Raw genomic sequence first — 20,764 nt, 5'->3', positions numbered from 1 at the left:
TCCCGGATCGCCATCGGGCGGTCGTCAGTAATTGACAGGCCTGCCCGGTTTTTGGATAACTGCTTCGTTGCATTCATTTGCGCCGTCCGGGAAATTAGAAGGGAAGGGATAGCGATTCACCATGGACAACGACGAGTTGCTGGCCTCGGTCTACCGCAAGATCGAGCGCGAAAAGGCTCTCATTGCTGCCGCGACTAACATGCGGCAGTCAACTGACAATCCCTTGGTGCAGCAGCGCGTCGATGCGAACATCCGTGATGGACGCAAGAATATTGCCTACTTGGAGGAGAAAATCCGGGAACTGCAGCTGCGGAAGAGCAATGCCGGCGGTGCGTCGCAACAGGCTGGGGACGCCGGGGGTCAAGGGGACGGCGCGGCACCCCCGCCGCCGCCCAAGGACGGCCTTGGCCAGTCGGGCGACTATGGGGATGTCGGCCCTGGTGGTTATAGCCAAGGCGGCACCGGTGCAATGCCGGCCCGTGCTCCCTTCGCGGATCCGCGGCCCGGGGGCCCGGTTCCCAAAGCGAGACCAAACTATAGCAAGCTGGGTACGCGTTGGCTGACGCATGCGAACGTGACCGCAGAGAAACTGGTGCTAATCTGACGCAATCTGAACATGGCAGACTTGATTAAATATGATACCCCTTATCTCGGCCCGAAGATTCAGCTCATGCTGTCTCAGCTCGAATTCAAGCTTAGCGTGGAGAAGCAGTACAAAGCAGGAATCGAGAAAATGGTCCGACTGTACCAGGATGAAGGCGACAGGAAGAGTCGAGCCGATGCGGAAGGTCGCCGCATCGAGAGTAATCAGAAGATCCAACTTCTCAAGCAGGCCCTCAAGAGATATGAGGATCTTCATGTCGATATTGAATCGGCAGATAATGATGGTATGTGCGCTCTCCGGCCGGCTGAGAGCTTGAGATTGGGCTTACCTAGTACAGATGACAGCATCAATGCGCCGAATATCCGCAAGCCTCTCACTGGGCATCTGACGCTGCGCATCCATGCAGTAAAGGATGTAGACCATGCTGCCACATCAAGATTCTCTCGGGGACCTGAAACCTTCGTCATTGTCAAGGTCGAAGATACTATCAAAGCGCGAACCCGCGCAACGAGAAACGACCGGTGGACCGACGAGAACTTTAGCATCGACATTGACAAGGCCAACGAGATTGAACTCACTGTGTATGATAAAGCTGGTGATCGTCCAACGCCCATTGGCATGCAGTGGATTCGCATCTCGGATATCGCGGAAGAAATGCGACGAAAGAAGATCGAGTCCGAGTTCAACTCGAGTGGCTGGGTCTCTGCAGACAAGATGAATCAAGGGGCCGACTTGCACGGTCAGGCGGGATCCCAGTTCCCTGGCGCTCCACGCCCCGGAGGTGGCCCAGGTGCCTCAGGCGGTCAGGGTGGGCCTGGCGGGCAGAGTAATCCGGTCATGATTGATTCGTGGTTCTCACTAGAACCTTTTGGCAGAATTCATCTGACGATGAGCTTCGGTAGGTTTTTTTTTCTTTTTGGTCACCCGATCTGGAGCGGTGCGAAGATAGACTGACGCTTTCGCAGCGAAGCAATTGAAGGATCGCCGTCCATTCGACCACGGCTTGAACCGACAAGGCGCAGTCCGTCAGAAGAAGGAAGAGGTCCACGAGAAGCAGGGCCACAAGTTCGTCACACAGCAGTTCTACAACATTATGCGCTGCGCGCTTTGCGGGGACTTCTTGAAGTATGCTGCAGGCATGCAATGTGCCGATTGCAAGTACACGTGCCATCGTAAATGCTATCCGAAAGTGGTCACCAAGTGCATCAGCAAGGCGAACTATGAAACCGACCCAGACGAAGAAAAGATCAACCACCGCATCCCACATCGCTTCGAGAATTTTGCCAACATTTCTGCAAATTGGTGCTGCCACTGCGGGTACCTGCTGCCGTTTGGTCGGAAGAACGCTAAGCGATGTTCAGGTACGTCGATTGGAATGTATATCAATGGTAGGTTGTGCTAACAGAGGATAGAATGCGGTCTTACTTGCCATACTCATTGCGCTCACTTGGTGCCCGATTTTTGCGGAATGTCTATGGAGGCAGCGAACCAAATCCTGGAGACGCTGATCAGGACCAAGAACCTGCAGCATCAGAAGACGCCCAGCATGACCCAACGGAACCTGCGTGAAACTCCTTCTCCAGCGGCGGTGATGAGGGAGCAGGAATACGCTGCGCCTCCGAAGCAACCGTCGACGGAGGCTGTCTCCGCCGCGGCGACGTCGTACGGACCTCCGCAGTCGCCGCCGCAGTCTCCCCTGCAGGCTCAGCGACAAAATCTGCCTCCGCGAACATCGTCTGTTGACCCTGCGGCGCAGGCGGCCGCGATTGCTACTGGCGCGCGTCCGCCGTCACAACACGGCATGGGTAAGGGTGCCCACCAGGTTGTCTTGTTGATCAAAGCTAATGTGGTGTAGACCCCCGAATGGCGCAGCAGCAGCCGCCTATGCATGCGCCGTATGTACCTGAGGCATACGCACGCTATCAGAACCAAGCGCCACCCGCGCCTCCCGCCAAGGTTCCTCCGTACGGCGTGCCGCCCCCAGCGCAGCAGATGCCGCCGCCTCCACACCAGCCGATGCCTCCACAGCCTTATGCAGATCAGCAGCATCAGCAGCAGCAACAACAACTTGTCCAGCACCCGGCGAAGGAGCCACCTCAACAGAAGCCACACCGCCGGATTGGTCTGGACGACTTCAACTTCCTGGCCGTGCTCGGCAAGGGTAATTTCGGAAAGGTCATGTTGGCGGAGACCAAGGCAACGAAGAAACTGTACGCGATTAAGGTGTTGAAGAAGGAGTTTATCATTGAGAACGACGAAGTTGAGAGTACCAAGTCAGAGAAGCGGGTGTTCCTGATTGCCAACAAGGAGCGGCACCCGTTCCTGCTGAATTTGCACGCTTGTTTCCAGACGGAGACGCGAGTGTACTTTGTCATGGAGTACATCAGCGGAGGTGACCTGATGTTGCACATCCAGCGCGGACAGTTTGGGTTGAAACGGGCTCAGTTCTACGCTGCGGAGGTGTGCTTGGCACTAAAGTACTTCCACGAGAACGGAGTCATCTACCGAGATCTGAAGCTGGACAACATCCTGTTGACTCTGGATGGACACATCAAGATTGGCGACTATGGTCTGTGCAAGGAGGATATGTGGTACGGAAGTACGACGAGTACGTTCTGCGGGACACCAGAGTTTATGGCCCCGGAGGTGAGTTCGATCTTCTCCCTCAACCTTGTGACATTGAACTAACAAAAGAAAGATCCTGTTGGATAAGAAGTACGGGCGAGCAGTGGACTGGTGGGCCTTTGGCGTGCTCATCTACCAAATGCTCCTCCAGCAGTCGCCATTCAGAGGCGAAGACGAGGACGAGATCTACGACGCGATTCTGGCAGATGAGCCGTTGTATCCGATCCACATGCCTCGCGACTCCGTGTCAATTCTGCAAAAGCTGCTCACTCGCGAACCGGAGCTGCGGCTGGGTTCTGGCCCGACGGACGCGCAGGAAGTCATGTCGCACGCATTCTTCCGCAACATCAACTGGGACGATGTCTACCACAAGCGGGTTCCGCCGCCGTTCATCCCCACGATCAGCAACCCGACCGACACGAGCAACTTCGACACCGAGTTCACCAGCGTGACTCCGGTTCTTACCCCAGTGCAATCTGGTCAGTACCCTTGTTCCCTCTATTCTTACTTCTCATCTAACCGTTGTCACAGTTCTCTCCCAAGCCATGCAGGAACAATTCCGTGGCTTCTCCTATACGGCGGATTTCGAGTAATCTTGCGTTGTTTGTTTGTGAGGGTTCTTTGTGTTCTTTATTGTCCCCTCTGATTGTTCTTGTTTCTTTCACTTGACACGGTCTTGAATATGATAGCCGTTCAATTTTTCTTTTTCTTTTTTTAAGTTGTCTTCTTGATACGTTATTGTTGTTGATGTTCATTCACGTAGTTTGTGTGATTCATGCCCTCCCTTGAATAATTATTATTCATTGACCGATTCGAGTATGAATGACTACGATTCGTGTTTGTTCTCTTCCTTCTCGATCGGATCCTTTCTCTGTCGTCGAGCACATATATATATCCTGTAGCGAATGCTATAGGCACTTTGTTGTTGAGTGCCTTGTCAAAGAGCCCCCTCTCTTGTTCCAAAATATAATCCCATTTGTTTTTTTTTTTTTTTTTTTTTTTGGTGACGATCAAAGGAATGAGTTCTTGAACTCATGGCAATAAGAACATGTCTACTAGACGTAAGACTAAAATACTATTTGAAATTCCAGATTGAATTCCTATCTCTGGAGGTAATAGCCGATCTATTCGATCATATCCTTCCCCGATGGGACGCGGTATATATCACTCCATGTCTTTCCAAATCGAGCTGATACTCTCATCCACCGCTCGTTCCATCAATTCGAAGAAAAAGGAACATTGACCTGTTTAAATACTGCACTTGATCCCGGCGCGGTGGCGGGAAGTCCGCACATTGGTCAACGAGGTGGTGAAACTCGAAAATGTCCGTCTCGGAGCTCCACCGACGGATCATCCGGCGGCACTATTATAGGAACGAAGCTGAGTACCGCCGGCTGCGGAGAGAGCGGGTGCAGCAGCTCATCCGGAGCGGGGCGGAACCGGAAGAGATTTATCGGCTGGTGAGAGTGAGGATCAGAGGAAGGGAAGGAGCAAACACGGCGGGGGAGAGGGCTCCAGCAGGGTTACGTCACGGTATTGATTTACCACCAAGGGAGGGGACGCAGGAAAGAAAGGTGAATCCGAAAAAGCAAGAGAGAACGAATGAAAAGGGAGGAGATGATGATGAAGATACGGAGGATGGAGGAGTGCGCCTTGCTCCCGAACCTCAACAAGAGAAGGAGACGAGAACTGACCGAGAGGAGCGCCGCGTGGCTAAAATGAGGAAGGAGATTGTGCTGCATATTGTGACGGAGAGGCTCGAAGCCGGTGAGTACCCATTCATCAGCCTCGATGAGTACCGCCAGCTGTGTACTCCGGAGGCGTGCAGGAAATTGATGGAAATGGAGCGGCCCAGGCACAGGGCCAGAATTGACGCGATAAGGCCCAGGAGGTTACAGCGAAAGGAGCAAAGGAAAAGGGCCCGGGAAGAGTAGACCAACCACTGAGAAGAGAGGAAAACCAGGACTGCTAAACGATCGCCTCCCGGATCTTGTCGACCTGCGGCTTCAATTTCTTTGTCGGTTTGGTCCAGTCCTCTTCCCTGACTGAGTCCAGTTGCGTCTCAACATAGAGTGAGTCCGCAGCTGTCGTTCGGATCTGTGTCGTGTAAGTTATCCTTCTTGATACAAATCGAAAACTTGAACCGAATGGATGATTACCTTTGGATATGGATGTAGTAGCATGCTCGCTATTTTCTTCAGTACGTCCGGCCGTACGGAAACACTGCTGCGTGATAGGGCTGCGTAGACCTTGATGGCTGTCTCGAGGCGCTGGATATTGGTCGACTTGAAGTGCGCTTTCTGTACCAGAACATAAAGCTTCCGCAGGACTTTCTCGCCACGCTCGCTGGAAGTCAGTTCTGGGTTCACACAGCTGTCCAGCAAGAAACAGGCAACGTCCATCGCAGGAATAGCATAGCGATCGTCTGCGAGGTTGGTGTCTAGAACCCAGTTCAGGTCGTCCAGAAACTGTAACGTCCACTCCTTTCGCTGCTCTGCTTGACGCCCTTCGAGGACTTCGACAATAGCCATTCGCGATGCTCGGATCAATCCCTCCGTTCCCGCACTTGCGGAGGTCACGAGTCCTTGGACAAGCGATCGCCGCAAACCTTCATCTTTCAGTAGCTCGAGAAGTTGAACGAAGTATTCTACTCCAGAGACCTCGGTGAAGTGGTCAAAGTTCCTATGGTGTTACCGTCAGTATAAAAGTCCAACTGTTGGCGTGACATCGCTCGCACCTCTCTAATCGCGGCATTGTAGGCATCCGCTTCCAGTAGTCCTGCAGACAGAGCCACGCGTTGAATCGCACCTTGTCTAGTTTCTCTGCGGCTAGCCGGCAAATACATCTCATTAACTTCTGAAGATATTCCGGTAGAGGTGCCTCTGGAATGCGCGACTTTTCGAGGGCGGTCGAAACTGCAGCCATAGCCTCCATCCGGATGAGTGACCCAATATCGCCTCGACGGTCGGTTGTATAATCGTTCAGGAACCGGACAAAATGCTCGATAAAACCATCTGTTATTTCTGCATTTTGTTAATCTCAACCTTTGAAACGTGGATTTGCCTCACGTACCCGTCCGGGGAAAAACGTTCACCGCGAGACATTTCACGGCCGCCACTCTTCTGTCAATGTCATCTTCCTCGTCGGTACATTTGACCAGCTCGTTTATGATCAATTGTCGTAGACGGCTGTTCGTAGGAACTGTGTCAAACACCGCGCCCAGCGCAGCGATCGGCCCGCGCCCTGTCGAAGACCTAAAGGTGGCGTGGACCTTTTCGACCCATGAGCTTATAATTTCCTCCTGCTTATCGGCAGGCAGGATATTGAAGAGATTATGGGCTGCTTCAGACATGGCGTCAATTGTAGTTTCCTCCCGGCGTTGGACACACAAGACGAGGACATCAACACTTTTGTTGACCAGCTCTCTAGGTACTTCCTTGCCATTACCAATAGCGCGAATAGCTCGAGACAGTGAAGCGATCAGCCGGGAGCTTGCCTCTGCAATAAACTCTGACCGCGAGGTCCACATTGTAAGCTCCTCATACGACGGTCCCTCTGAAGATGTGAAGATTTCCCACAGTTTCACTACCACATCAAATACGGCATCCCTCTCGGCATTGTTTTCATCGGGGCTGTCTCGATGTGCGATGTAAAACGACACTGTTTCTGCGATCGCCAGAAGACAACCATGTCGTGTTTCGAGGTCATTGCGCGGGATCTCTGCAAGCCGAGAGCGGAGACGTTCTAGAACCACACCGATAGTACGATAGGTGCCGTTCTTGCTCAGTGTTGCAAGAGCTGTAGCCGCCGACCTCCTTGAGTCGGCATCAAATGATCCAATTCCTTTCCAAAACAGCAGCGAATTTACCAAAGGATTCCAGTACAATTCGTCCAAAGAGGCCGCGGCCGATGCGACTGCGGTCATTGCCTTGGATCGCCGTGCCACAGCGGTATAGTCAACCACTTGCACCAACCGGATTCCTTCGACAATAGTATTTGGATGTCGGCCGATCAGTTCTTGCAACGCAGCAGACGCTCCCCGACGGATGTTTCCTGACGGGTCAACGCAAGCAGAGCAAACAAGTTCCACTGCCAACATTTGTAGTACGCTTCCAGATACTTGCTCCGTAGGCACCACCATCGAACTTGTATCAACTGCCTCAAGCTCCTGCGTAGTATATTTCCGTGCCAGTGACCAAATCCCAAAACAAGCTGCGTCTCGAACATTCGTACCAATTGGACTTCCTGTTGGAGACCGCTGCTCGAAATTCAACGCCGAGACTAAACTCCGAAGGATCATAGGCAGCTGACGAGGCGGAGGAGCGCGACGGAAGAGTAGATGAGATAGGGTGAGGATCAAGCCATGCCATCGTTGCGCATCAACGGCGCTTAAATTGGGTTTAAGCCGCTGACCCTGGGCCTCGCTCGCGGGTACTAGGGTCCCATCACTCTTTTCATACAGAATGTTTTCATCTAATGATCCAATCACAGCTTCTACGACCTCTGCTGCCATGTCAACGTCAAGTTTTAGCGTGACAACAGCAAGGGCCTTGCTAGCTGCCATGCGCACAGGCGTGTCCTTGTCAGAGAGTGCAACAAGGAAATAGTCTATTGACTCTTCCAAAATAGACGAGACCCGTTCTTCCGGGACATTCGGGTCACCTTTCTCCGCCAGGCTCATGGCGGCCGTGGTCAAGGTACGGAGGATTTTGATGATGATCTTTCGTGCTGACGCAGATGACCGAATGTGTTCGAAAAGAGGGTTTGGCTCCAGAGCAATTCGTGAAGTTTGGTTGTAGAGCCGCAGGAGAACCGGTGCGAGGTCCGTTCCTTGACCAGACGTAGCCAATCTCGCGATGAACGACAACACTCCGATATAGGTGTACGCAGGAGCGGGCTGTTGTCCAGAATCTGATGGTTCAATAATAGAAACTGCCCAGTCAATGAGTGTATTGAGAAGCCCCAGCCGCTGCATATCCGGGCGTAATGCCAGTCGCGCCAGAAGGGTCGTGGCAGCCTCTCTCTCCTTCGCCGGGCTCACAACGTGGCGAAGGCAAATGGACACTACAGCCTTGGCGAACTTTGGAATGTTGTGTGGCAGTCCCTTGATCTCGTCCAGATTGTCGTAGGGAATCGGAATGCTCTCGGACGAAAGCGTTGCAAGGTCAAAAGGCGCTAGTAGTAGGTGTGACAGCCATAGGAGCATGATATAGCGTTCCTGCCAGTCCAACGGCTGCACTTTAATACCGGATCGTGACAGCGTCTCACTCGGCCGGATGGAGTCCCACTCGATGAACACCCGCAGCATGAGCTCCAGGTACTTGGGTTCGTTGTTCAGGAAACGGCTGATCACCTTGACCCCGCGAACCTTGCACATGGTGTACAGGATCTTGGAGATGGCTCGCGGAAGAGGCTCAAGACGAGTCCGCGTAGGCGCACGGCCATTATCAGAGCCATACAGGTGGCGGTGATTGACTACATAGGCCAGAAAAGCGTCCACCAATGGAGGCAGGAAACTCTGGAGATGTTTGTCCAGAAGCTGTGGCCATTCTTGGAAGGACTCCAACTGTTGATGACATAGTCAGACCGAAGATATAAACAACTAATGGCAAACACTCTTACCAGCTCTATCAATCGTTCATACTTGCGCACCTGAGCCCATCGATGCACAGTGCGCGTGGACAGTTCTCTTGAAGTGTGTTTCCAGAGAAGTGGCGTCAATTTCTCTGCGAACTCCCTCAGCAGGTCATCCGAGACACGCTGAAGTTTAATATCTCCGTCTTCTGGGGCATCCATCACCGCAGTATGACTCCAATTGACCGCAAGGAGTGTTTCAATGTCAGATGTGAAAACTTCAGTGGTTGGGTGACTTCAACCCGTAATCCGACCCGTCTTTGCAGGGAATCGACCACAATCGATCTAGGATTTAAGCAAATAGCTTGGAAATAATGGCCGTACGTAAACAAAGACGCTTGAATAATGGTCAATTTCGACGTCGGGCTGCTTGAGTAGGTATTATGTGTGCGTGGTTGGCCCTTGCTCTTGCCGCAAGAATCGCGCAACGAACTGGCTTCAATGAGTTAAGTCCCCTGATTCCGAACTGAGTCTACTTATTGCCTGAAATGCTGGATTACAGACAAAAACAATTTGGTGATCATCTGTACCGACGACGGAAGAGGGCGGGGCAAAATGGTAAAAAAAAAAAAAAGAGAAATGAAATGCATCGTCCGCGAATCGAACGCGGGCCTCATCGATGGCAACGATGAATTCTACCACTAGACCAACGATGCATTGTTGGGAAAAGGTGTTCAGTTTTGAATATATAAAGTCATATATTCAGAAGCTCAAACAAACCCATGACTATCAACAAGCAGTTCAGCATCGGGCAACTAGCACCTTTACCAGAGCAAGGTACGACGCATAACCACGCCCAAGATGGCGACTGTACGGCCATCGCCCTCGGGCATTCCTCCGAACTGCACGTGAGTATTACCATCTGACCTGGCTCTTCAATCGCTGACTTGACTGGTTTTCTGCAGGGTTTATGTCGGTCTTATCAACTGTACCTGCTGCACATGCCGCAATGCAGAGCTAACCAGCAGATTCCCATAGGTCCGGAATTTAGAGGAAAGGCTCAAAATTGATGAGATTAAAGCCGCTCTAAATGAGCTTTTTTCGGATTACGGCAAAATTCTAGACATCGTCGCGAAGCGAAACCTGCGAGCGAAAGGCCAGGCGTTCGTTGTCTTCGACAATGTCGAGTCCGCATCGCGCGCAATCGAGGAGGTCAACGGATTCAACTTGGTGGGCAAGCCGATGGTCTTGGACTATGCAAAAACCCGAAGCGACGCAGCCGTTCTACACCAAGACGGTCCAGAAGAATTAGAAGCGCATAAGCGACGACGGTTAGCAGAGAAAGGTTCGTTTAATCCAGTCGCATTTGAAGCAGACAGGTCGTACGAATCTGGTACTGATGCGAGTTCATTGATACTACAGAGAGAAGACAAGCACAAGAAGCCCTCGAGGCACAGAAGAAACTCAAACGACCAGCTGGAGCTCAGCAGGCTGACAGCGGCCGACCAGCGAAAGCTGCGCGCGGGGCTGGCCTCAAACCCTCCAGTGCGGCCGCGGCGACTGTCATCCCAGACGAGTATCTCCCTCCGAACAAGATCCTTTTCATCCGAGATTTGCCCGACAACATCGATGCGGAGACGCTCACGTCCGTCTTCGGCCGTTTCGAAGGGTTCCGAGAAGTGCGCTTGGTTCCTGGACGGAAGGGAATTGCGTTCGTGGAGTACGAGAACGAATCCGGTGCCATCAGTGCCAAAGAAGCAACGTCGGGAATGCCAATGGGAGATGCCGGGGTCCCGATCAGGGTCACATATCAGAGACAGTAGATGCATTCAGGGACAACTGCTTAGTCCTTCGGTGTGGCGTTTCGGGGAATCTACGGGGCTTTTTGTATTTTACATCATCTGGTTTGGACAATATACCAGGTCGGAATGTAGCTGTGTCATGAACCGCTTGAATGGATACAAGGACCATTACGTGACTCGATACAGATGGGCACCGCAGGGATCAATTGGGAGCCTTAGAAAATGACATCTTCGTCTTCCTGTCCCAAGATATCTGGTGTTGACTGAGCAGTAGCGCCTGCTGCTGCGTCGCCGTTTGATTTTGCTTCTTGCTCTCGTTTTGCACGGATTTCCGCATCCTGAGCTTCATTATCCCTCTGTTTCTTGTTTGAGACTTTCTTCAGACGGTAAAACTCCTCTCGGTCAAGCTCATCGAGTTCAGAGTTGATGTCTATTCAATATCACTGTTAGCATCCTGCCGTAGATCCTCTGATGGTGAACATACATTTAATTGTGTTCTCGGTACGAGGAATAATGACATGTTCGCTGGGCCAGTTAGCACTCTCCAACAGAGATACAACAATAGTCTTACATTGCGTTCACTGTTATCAAAGTCAGCCCTGTGTTCAAAAAAAATCAAACATTGCGAGTCATACCTCGTCGGTTAACAACTTTGATAACTTCATCCAAGATGACAAACGCCGTCTGCGCGCTGTTGTTAATTTTTTTGAAAAAAATAAGAAGCTGACTGGTCTCGAAGAAGCTCACCTGTAAACTGGCGAGCTCTACAAGCGTCTCAACCGCTCGCGTGTAGGTCTCGCGCGATCGTTGAACCTGTTGCCCTCCCTTTCCCAGACCAGTCAAGCCGAATTCATTAGAGCCCTCTGAGATTACACTCTCGAACTGAGGTAGGAAAACACCAGACACGTTCTCCTGCCTCGTGTGGACACGGAACCGAGCCTGTTTCACTGATTCTTGGATCTGGAACCCGATGTCACCGCCGACGGCATATGTCACCTCGGCCAGCGAGAAAGCGGCGACCTGCATTACACGTCCCATCTTTCGTTTCGCTTCATCGATTCGCCTGGTGATCTCTGATCGACGGTCAATGAGTTGGGTGAAGCTCCCGACGCCAGGAGGATCTTACCGCGAAATCGCCTATCAAGTACGCGTGTGTTAGCAGCAATCACGAGCCTGCGGAGAATACGCCATACTTTGTCAAAGCTTCACTCTTCCTTTTCAGCAGACTATGACCTGTCTCCGCGCCCTTGAGCTTGCTCTTCATCAACCCGAGTGATTGGCGGGTTGGGAAGACAGCTTCCCGGCCCTGATTCAACCCAGTTAGTAAAACGTTCTCGAGCCATTACAGAGCCTCGAACTTACTGCTCCGGCTGACATGATTGCGGTTCCAGTCCAGCACTTGAACCAGGGTGGATTGCATCACGAGAGCTTGGGCCGATGCGGGCCACTGTTATGGGACCTGGGCGGTTATCACGTGACTCAGTGCCCGCCTTGAAGCGTGACTTTGATGCTGTCTTGCGATGTCCTTGAGAATCCTCTCCGTCCCGCGCTACTCCGTCGCCCGGCGTTTCCTACGCGTGAAGAGCTTCTTCACGACTGTGCGAAATGCCAGGGACCCTACTTCCACATAGATTGCAGCGGCAACCCGCACAAATGGAGCGGGGATCGTCGTCCGGACCCGACCTCTTCTTGATCGTAAGCTACCTGCGTGTTTTCGGGCCGGGTGCCAGCTAATTGAGGCATAGACAGAAGGGGACGTGGTCTACGAGCAGGATATCCTGAGGGACCCGTACAGCATTAAGCCCTGGCTGGCATACATCGAACACAAGCAAGAACATGGGTCCCTCTACGAGCAAGCTTTCGTACGGACTTTCCCTGTCCGTGAGTTGGGCGCTGCTAATCATGGCATTAGGTAATGGAACGCGCATGTAGGCAGCTTCCGAGGTCCTACAAGTTGTGGAAGATGGTAAGCCCACAAGCCCACCCTCCATCGGCCCCTCTTGCTCATTGTCAATGTAGTACCTCGAATTTCGCATCAACCACTTGCGAGGTCTGAATCCTGCCAAACATCGTGCTGAATACCAGAAAGTCAATGGACTCTTCGAAAGGGCGCTCATTCTTCTCAACAAGATGCCCAAGATTTGGGAAATGTACCTCTCGTTTCTCCTGCAGCAGCCACTCGTAACGCAAACTCGGCGAACGTTCGACAGAGCACTCCGAGCCTTGCCGATAACACAACACAATCGCATTTGGAAGCTCTACAAACAGTTTGCGCGATCTGCATCTGGTGCAACTGCGGTGCAAATCTGGGACCGGTACATGCAGATCCACCCAGAAAATGCCGAAGACTACATCGAATTGCTCGTTGATCTTGGTTACTACACGGAGGCAGTCAAGAAGTATATTGACATTCTGAACGATCCTAAATTTCAATCCAAGCACGTCAAGAGCCACTTTCAGCTGTGGACAGAGATGGTGGACTTGCTCGTGTCGAAAGCCAAGCAGATCGATGCCAGCCCACATAGTGGTATCGATGTCGACGCCATTATCCGCAGCGGCATCAACCGATTCTCCGACCAAAGGGGCCGACTCTGGGCCGGTCTGGCTACATACTGGATCGCCAGGGGGAATTTCGAGAAGGCGAGAGATGTTTTCGAAGAAGGAATCACGACCGTGATGACGGTGCGTGACTTTACTCTCATCTTCGATTCATACGTTGAATTCGAAGAGTCTGTCATCAGCAGTCTTATGGATGAGGCCGCAAAGCGGTCAAAGGAAGGAAAGGTTGACGAAGACGCGGACTTTGAGCTTGACTTGCGCATGATGCGATTCGAGCAACTCATGGATCGACGGCCATTCCTGGTGAACGATGTCCTATTGCGACAGAATCCCAACAACGTAATTGAATGGGAGAAACGCGTTGCGCTATGGGGGGACAATAAGACAGAAGTTGTCAACACATACACAGCGGCAATTGCTACGATCAACCCGAAGAAAGCGCACGGAAAGTTTCATGAACTTTGGGTAAACTACGCCAAATTCTACGAGAAAGGTGGCGACCTTGATACGGCCAGAGTGATTTTCGACAAGGCTGTCAAGGTCCCCTTCAAGACCGTTTCCGAACTGGCGGAGACGTGGTGCGAATGGGCAGAAATGGAACTCCGCAACGAGAATTTTGACAGGGCCGTCGAGATCATGGCGAAGGCAACGCAAGCGCCGAAGAGATCCAACGTGGATTACTTTGACGAAAGTCTCACTCCGCAGCAGCGAGTTCATAAGAGTTGGAAACTCTGGAGCTTTTATGTGGACCTGGTCGAAAGTGTGGGCACTCTGGAAGAAACCAGAGCGATTTATGAGCGAATCTTTGAGCTGAAAATTGCCACCCCACAGACCGTGGTCAACTATGCGAATCTCCTGGAGGAGCACAAATATTACGAAGAATCCTTCAAAGTCTACGAGCGGGGTCTGGATCTTTTCAGCTACCCGGTTGCATTCGAGTTGTGGAACTTGTATCTTACCAAGGCGGTTGATCGAAAGATCAGCATCGAACGGTTACGAGATTTGTTCGAACAAGCCTTGGATGGATGTCCGCCTAAGTTCGCCAAGACCTTGTATCTGATGTACGGGAACCTTGAAGAGGAGCGCGGACTGGCGCGACATGCCATGAGGATCTACGAACGGGCAACACGGGCGGTTGCGGATGAGGACCGCTTTGAAATGTTCAACTTTTACATTACCAAGTCCGCGTCGAACTTTGGATTGCCGTCGACACGACCCATCTACGAACGGGCAATCGCAACACTTCCAGACAACGAGGCCAAGGACATGTGCCTGCGGTTCGCCGAGATGGAACGACGACTAGGCGAAATCGACCGGGCGCGGGCCATCTATGGTCATGCTTCACAGTTTTGCGACCCACGCACAAACGCGGAGTTCTGGCAAAAGTGGGAGGCCTTTGAGGTGCAGCACGGCAACGAAGATACTTTCAAGGAGATGCTGCGAATCAAGCGCAGTGTGCAAGCTCAGTACAAGTAAGTTTTGACGACTCCAAGCCATGAGTGGCGAACAAAAATGCTAACAAGGTTTACCAGCACGGATGTCCACTTCATCGCCTCGCAGGCCATTGCCCGAAGCCAGCAACAACGGGCAGCCTCCGAAGGAGGTGGAGAGGGACAAGACTCGGAACGTGCCGACGCGATGGCCGCCTTGGAGCGTCAAGCTCGTGCCCCGGCAGGCTTCGTTGCCGCCAGCACCGGACCGGAAGGTGGTACACGGACAACAAGCCAGCAAACAGAGGAGAAAAAGGCTGCACCGCCAGCCAACGTCAATCCTGACGCGATCGATCTTGACGGTGAAGACATGGCGGGCTGATCGGGTGTAGTTGAACGGCGTTTGTCATCCAGTGAAAGTCACAGAAAGGAATATTGAGATACTCTTCGCAATGTAATACTACTAGCATCGCTGCCGCGTTTCTTTGTCTTTCTACTAGATGTACCCGTTCATTCTTGTCTAACTCCTCTGTCATCTGGAGAATATCAATCTTAAAATTGATCGGGGAAAGGCATCCGCGAGACCGCCGAATTAGAGAGACGTCACGACGATCTCTGAGTACAACGAAATTCAACGTTCAAGAGTTCCTCTTTGTTCGGTCACATACTGTTGACAGCATTAATACCCAAAGCTTCAATTATTTTTTTTTTTCTCCTTCCGAATGTCCATTTGCCATTCTAGAGTCGGGTAGCATTCTGAGAAATGAAGAAGGTGTGGACATTAAAGAGCCTAACCCGGCCGATTGACTTCGACTGGGGACTCTGATGACGTCGCTCAAGATAAACAGTTGTTAATCATGAGCCAAGCGGTTGATCTTGAACCCTCTTGCATGGCACAGTAGAAGATCGCATTCCATCGATGTTGTCCGCCGCAAGTAAAGTCAGTACGACGAGTAGATACCTGAAGTCCTTGTACACGTAGTGTTCCCTGAATTCTAGTCACCTTCTTTCGAAACAGTACTGGAGGTTCCATTAGCGTATCAGTAGCCGTGGCCTAGTATCCGCGATGATGTATTCTGACGCCCGTAAGGAATAGGTATTAGTATTTGCGTTCATTGAGAATCTCCGTGTCAACCACAACACCACTCGAGTCTTTTCGACATCAATCATATGGCCATCCCTATCGCAATAGCCACGAACGAAAGATAAAATAATATATTTACCGGAAGTTCCACTGACATTTTAAAGTCACCCAGGCCAGGCAGTCTCCCGTGTGGACACTCACTACCGCGCAGAATGACAGATTTCCGGAAAGCCCCTCATACTAACTGCTGTCATACTTATTGCAGAGGTATATAAAGGGGAATCGAAGCCCCGATGTGTAGGACATGCGATATTGCAGGAATTAGCACCTGAGATACTACTTGGTCCATCAAACACCCATGCATTTACCTATATGTTCTGATCAAAGACATAATGGGAAACAACCAGAATACTAAGAATCGCCTGGGTAGTCGACAAGGCAGAAGACCTACCTAGAGAAGTCCTCGAAACATATCCAGCCGATAATAGCCATGACAAGGTCGACTGGCTGCATATCGGCACAAAGCCAAACGCGGACGGAAACTGGTCACTCGAGCTGCAGATTCGAATCCGCAGTCCAGAGTATCCAGGTCGTGCAGAACTTTTCCATTGGAATCAGAAAGCGAATCTGTCACCGGAAGTGAAGATGTACAAAGACAAAACACCGGGTTCTTTCTTCCAAAAGTTCGAACAAGCAACAAATGTCAGCCTTGGATACACACCCGAACCGTACCTTCAGTTGACGCAAATGGAAGAGCCACACCGGCACCGGCCATAACGAAAGAGATAAATCGATTCAGCGCGGCTATGTTGTTATAGCGGACTTCGGAACTCGAGGAGTGGAACCAGGGTACATCTATATCGTCGGCGGAATGCTCGAAATCATGGGCATTGGACACATATATGTGCTCCCTCCGTTCGGGGTCACGTATGATGCCGAATCGGGCAGGCTCAAATCCCGGTACGTGTCACGGGTGAAAGACACCCGGGAACCGTAAGGATAGTATAAGCACCAGAATAAAGCTAGGATATCAGGCTTTCAAGTCATCATAGATTAATATTTGCCTTTTCTTGACCACAAACTGTTTCATTTTCTACCGAACTAGACTGTTATGTCGCCAATGCCAAACTAGACTAATTTCGAACTTATCTACGCAAAGTACTAACGTTACCTATCACTTCTGCGTGATTTTAGAGCGAACCAGCGAAGTCAAATCCTGGATTTAGAGTTAGGGTTGATGACCAATTGATGGAGTCGAAAGTAAATGGATCGTACAGTATTGACGTTTGGCAAACTCATTATTCGCACGAACCACTTATGTACACAATGGCAATGGGATGCCGTGGGTCTGCAAGGTCCTACGGTAGCGTGTGCTTAGTGGTCGTTATTCTTACCTATAGAGTAGATGTGCGCGTGGAAACGAGTTTCCGAGATCCATCTGTAGAACTCTCCGACTCTGACCTCGGTGGCGAGGATGGTGCGGAAGATTACCTACAAGATAGCCTTGCCACAGAAATGTGCAGATATCTGATTTGGATCTGCTGCGTTGGCAGGCTTGTCGACTTGCGCAACCGGGTAGCTTTGCTCTCTCTCCGTCCATCGTCTCGTTGCCCCTTGTTCTTGCATAGCCAGGCACCCATCGTACAATGGTTTTCCTACCGGGATGGTATGATGGGCGGGCTCCCGTTTCTTCCACCTCTCTGTCGCTTGCTGGAAGCCTGGAAGGCTTGGAATGTTTGTTGGCTTGAGGTAATTTCGTGTGTGCTTAAGGTTTGGGCTCCTGGGTTGTCCAAGCAAAACAGCCCTTGTGGCCCATTTCGCTCTTACCGAGATGTGACCAGTTTCCACGACCGGATGGGCCCCAGCTGAGCGATTGGGCCTGTTGGTGGCCGATCCGTCGGTAAACACTATTAGGCTATGGTGCTGATATGACGCCCATCCTTGGCTGGGACAAAGCCTTACGACTATGGAAACGAGGCTGACCGCATCAGAAATAACCAATCTCACAGAAAAGGCAAATTCTTCTCCAATTACCTGTTTTCCAGTTTGATTTAAAAGATGTCATATATATACCAGCTACCGAGTTGAGTGATATTACACAAAAAGCGGCGGCGCAACAATGCAAGGAACACAACGTCCACCAGCAAACTGGAAGCCCTGGCAGATCAGCCTTTATCTTCTGATTGCTCTCATCGTTCTTGCACCTGCAACTATTGCGGTCATTGAATTTCTCGTCTTCCATAGCAATAAGCCCGTTGAGTGCGCCGAATTCCCCTCTCAATGGCAAGCCTGGTATACCGCCAACCACAGTTCCACGGACCATATCCTCCCACTCGACCTCAGCAGTGTGCCGTGTCACAACAACCTCAAGTCGAGCAAAACTGGCTTTCTCATATTTCAATCTGCGGGCTCGATCTCACCGTCATACAAGTTCCTCTGGCTCTACTTTCCGAGTATATTCGCTGTCATCTATGCACTCTTTTGGCAAATTATTGACGGTGAGGTCAAACGCATCGAACCCATCTACAAGACGTCCCGACCAGGAGGCGCGAGAGTGGGCCCGACGCTCTTCAGTGAATACATAAGCTGGCCGCCAATATTCTCGCCCATCCAAGCTCTCCGTCGTTGCCACTGGGATGTCCTTTGTTCCTCTTCGATATATGTGTTGATAGGCTTTATCACTCCGGTTCTGCAGACTCAGATGTTCCAAATCCAGTCACAAGGATTTCAGGTTGGTTATATAGAGAAATTTTCTGGTCGGTTTCAGCCTTTTACAAAGCGTGGATCGAGCACCAACATTACATATGTCGAGGGACCTCTTCTTGGAATCTTCTGGGATGATCCCGCAAATTTTCCACACGCATTTCTGTGGAAGGACCGTGCAGAAGGCACGTTCCGTAACGTCGCGTATCTTGACCCCGTCAGAACAAGAGCACAAACAATAGTCTTGGGGGTTACCGTGCTGTTTGCCTTACACCTTTTACTGCTTACCCTGAAAAGGTGAAAAGGTCAAGCGGCATGCCAGGACCGATGCATGGCCCGGCTGCTCTTGCTGCTTGCGCCAGCGTTGACTCCGAATGCTTGAGGACTCTTAAGGAAATCACGGAACCGAACAACCAGGACGACAACCGAAATCGAAGAGTTCACCTCGGCTGGAGATATTTTGATGGTCGGTGGCAATACAACTTGTGATTTACCGAAGAAGCGGGACGAGGTCAGAAACGATTATTCTTCGCAAAATCCAATAAAGTATCACAGTAAAAGGGAAGCAAACTGGGACTCTCAATGTTTTTTCTGTTCAGTGGCTGCTGGTTCGCAGCCCTTATCGCTGGTATCTGCGCTTGGGGCGAAACCCTAGATACCGTACCTTTACGAAAAGTCGGGCGCACGAAGGGAAATTCGCCTCCGGAGTCAGTGTTGGTCTTCACTGCATTGTCTAAAGCCCTTTGGAAAACTCTTGAGAGGTGGATGCTGAATTCTGTATTCTTTTGGTCATTCTCTGTGGGGCCCCAAAAACCCTGGCCTCTTCTGGCGCGGGATTATAGCACGTTTCCCCCAGGAGCTGTAACTGTTCGGGCCTTTCTCGACAGGCAGTACTTGCTTCCTTCGTGACTTTCGAGTCTCTACTTCTTGAAACAGTTCTTATCTGTGTCGGTATCCTGACGTCAACAGAGGAAGTCCCAGGCTTTCCACCGAAGGACATATCCAACGTTCGGATTATAGGAATTGCGTTTACTTCCCCGATTCTTGCTACTTGCGTGTTTCTCACATTTATTCTACCTCCAGTTACATCGGAGTTGCTGTGGATACCTACTACCATTGGTGCTCAGCTAGCCCATGTTTGCTGGTGCCCTAGGTTGCTACAGGATCTGCAGCCTCTTTCTGAGATGATGGATTCCCGTGCGCAGAAGGCTTATCTTAAAAGTTTGGATCGCTCGTACATGGCATATCAGAGCGAATTCAGGTTGTACCGCGGTCATTTTGAGTAATGCCCTCGGGGCACTTAATGTGGACGAAGTTTATGGATCGAATTAACTTTCGGGCTCTTTGTCTTTTAGGTTGCACGGTCTTCTTCGTGTTTAATGTGTGTTACAATAGTACTTTTTTTGCGGGCTTTTACGATAATCACTCTTTCAAAAATGCATGATAAGCGCCGCGTCAATTCATTATCAAATGGAGACATTAGCTGCGGTTGCCTGCAACCAACGAAGGCAGATCCAGCTCCTGATCATCGCTTTTCTCTCCATTGGCGCCTAGCGACCACGGCTCCTCAGTCCCAAACAGTCTAACATTCACGTACTCCGTGTGCTCGACTTACAAGACGGATAATGATGACGATGGTGGTTATATTATTGATCAGAAAATGTCGTTCTCCCACCTGGGCCCCGGGCTGGCGGTATCTCTCTCACTCGGCCTGATGCAGCTGCTGGAGTGAGTGCACTCTACTATCACTGGTTCCAGACACGGAAAATGTGCTAGCAGTGATATGCCAGCTGCAGGTTCAGGATGTCAGGATGTCTCATTGTGCTTGATCGGGGAGTTCCCAAGTTCATAAGGAGCATAATTACTTGCACAACGACGACAATATTCGAAAAGCTGTTCCACTTCTTGGCTAGTATTTGGACTTTGAGCTCGTGATTTGTTCATCGTCACCTGTAGCTGATGGCAAGCTGAATGTATTCAATTCTGGATGTGAGTTTGAAAAGAGGAGAGGGGGGAAATGCCGAGTATTCTCGCAGGGCAGCTGCCCTGAGCGTTCGGATCTTGGTATTTTTCAGTTATGCGCATCGAAATAGACATCGAAGGAGAACGGGTACGCAAAATGCATTGACATAACATTGATCAATGCTTTGGCCTTGCATCGCGAGCTTCAGAGGCGGCCGCTTAAGCAGACGTAGGTAAGCGGAGCTTTGTGTAGGTCCCATGTCGGGCAGATCGCTGCAGGATACGCAAGTTATTGATGCAAGCAATTAAAGGTATCGTGCCGTCTCAATCATCATATCTTGATCATTGATTATCAATATCGCTGCACGGTTAAGTTCACCAGTATCTAGGACGAATATCTGAACAATAGCACCGGAGCAAA

General features: G+C 51.0%; 7 protein-coding genes and 1 non-coding gene across 8 annotated transcripts; 5 read left to right on the top strand and 3 right to left on the bottom strand.

The window, feature by feature from the left end:
* Positions 1–121: 121 nt before the first annotated feature.
* Positions 122–3,822, top strand: VTN49DRAFT_5835 (uncharacterized protein; the record flags this gene model as incomplete). Its single annotated transcript, XM_069413936.1, has 8 exons — positions 122–548; positions 624–887; positions 942–1,502; positions 1,570–1,965; positions 2,017–2,409; positions 2,460–3,250; positions 3,303–3,708; positions 3,761–3,822. The coding sequence occupies 8 exons, from the start codon at positions 122–124 to the stop codon at positions 3,820–3,822; spliced, it is 3,300 nt and encodes a 1,099-aa protein (XP_069266059.1).
* A 729-nt stretch (positions 3,823–4,551) lies between these two features.
* On the top strand, positions 4,552–5,163 carry VTN49DRAFT_5834 (uncharacterized protein; the record flags this gene model as incomplete). The annotated part of the gene is made up of 1 exon (XM_069413935.1): positions 4,552–5,163. One exon carries the CDS (start codon positions 4,552–4,554, stop codon positions 5,161–5,163), a length of 612 nt encoding a protein of 203 aa, XP_069266058.1.
* A 34-nt stretch (positions 5,164–5,197) lies between these two features.
* VTN49DRAFT_5833 (uncharacterized protein) lies at positions 5,198–9,025 on the bottom strand (the record flags this gene model as incomplete). Its single annotated transcript, XM_069413934.1, has 5 exons — positions 5,198–5,326; positions 5,389–5,911; positions 5,967–6,252; positions 6,302–8,795; positions 8,852–9,025. 5 exons carry the CDS (start codon positions 9,023–9,025, stop codon positions 5,198–5,200), a joined length of 3,606 nt encoding a protein of 1,201 aa, XP_069266057.1.
* Positions 9,026–9,448: 423 nt separating this feature from the next.
* VTN49DRAFT_t83 lies at positions 9,449–9,519 on the bottom strand. The gene has a single exon. It is a non-coding gene; the product is annotated as a tRNA-Gly (tRNA).
* Positions 9,520–9,664: 145 nt separating this feature from the next.
* Positions 9,665–10,626, top strand: VTN49DRAFT_5832 (uncharacterized protein; the record flags this gene model as incomplete). The annotated part of the gene is made up of 4 exons (XM_069413933.1): positions 9,665–9,711; positions 9,769–9,775; positions 9,842–10,148; positions 10,226–10,626. 4 exons carry the CDS (start codon positions 9,665–9,667, stop codon positions 10,624–10,626), a joined length of 762 nt encoding a protein of 253 aa, XP_069266056.1.
* A 194-nt stretch (positions 10,627–10,820) lies between these two features.
* Positions 10,821–11,982, bottom strand: VTN49DRAFT_5831 (uncharacterized protein; the record flags this gene model as incomplete). Its single annotated transcript, XM_069413932.1, has 8 exons — positions 10,821–11,035; positions 11,090–11,130; positions 11,177–11,186; positions 11,241–11,289; positions 11,353–11,678; positions 11,732–11,742; positions 11,799–11,911; positions 11,968–11,982. 8 exons carry the CDS (start codon positions 11,980–11,982, stop codon positions 10,821–10,823), a joined length of 780 nt encoding a protein of 259 aa, XP_069266055.1.
* Positions 11,983–12,210: 228 nt separating this feature from the next.
* On the top strand, positions 12,211–14,976 carry VTN49DRAFT_5830 (uncharacterized protein; the record flags this gene model as incomplete). Its single annotated transcript, XM_069413931.1, has 5 exons — positions 12,211–12,300; positions 12,351–12,467; positions 12,518–12,571; positions 12,625–14,636; positions 14,697–14,976. 5 exons carry the CDS (start codon positions 12,211–12,213, stop codon positions 14,974–14,976), a joined length of 2,553 nt encoding a protein of 850 aa, XP_069266054.1.
* A 2,821-nt stretch (positions 14,977–17,797) lies between these two features.
* On the top strand, positions 17,798–18,682 carry VTN49DRAFT_5829 (uncharacterized protein; the record flags this gene model as incomplete). Its single annotated transcript, XM_069413929.1, has 1 exon — positions 17,798–18,682. The coding sequence occupies one exon, from the start codon at positions 17,798–17,800 to the stop codon at positions 18,680–18,682; it is 885 nt and encodes a 294-aa protein (XP_069266053.1).
* Positions 18,683–20,764: the final 2,082 nt, after the last annotated feature.

This window comes from Thermomyces lanuginosus (genome assembly GCF_041956635.1).
Source record: "Thermomyces lanuginosus strain ATCC 200065 unplaced genomic scaffold VTN49scaffold_36, whole genome shotgun sequence".
NCBI classification, from domain to species: Eukaryota; Fungi; Ascomycota; class Eurotiomycetes; order Eurotiales; family Trichocomaceae; genus Thermomyces; species Thermomyces lanuginosus.
This window is presented reverse-complemented; position numbering and strand designations above follow the sequence as displayed.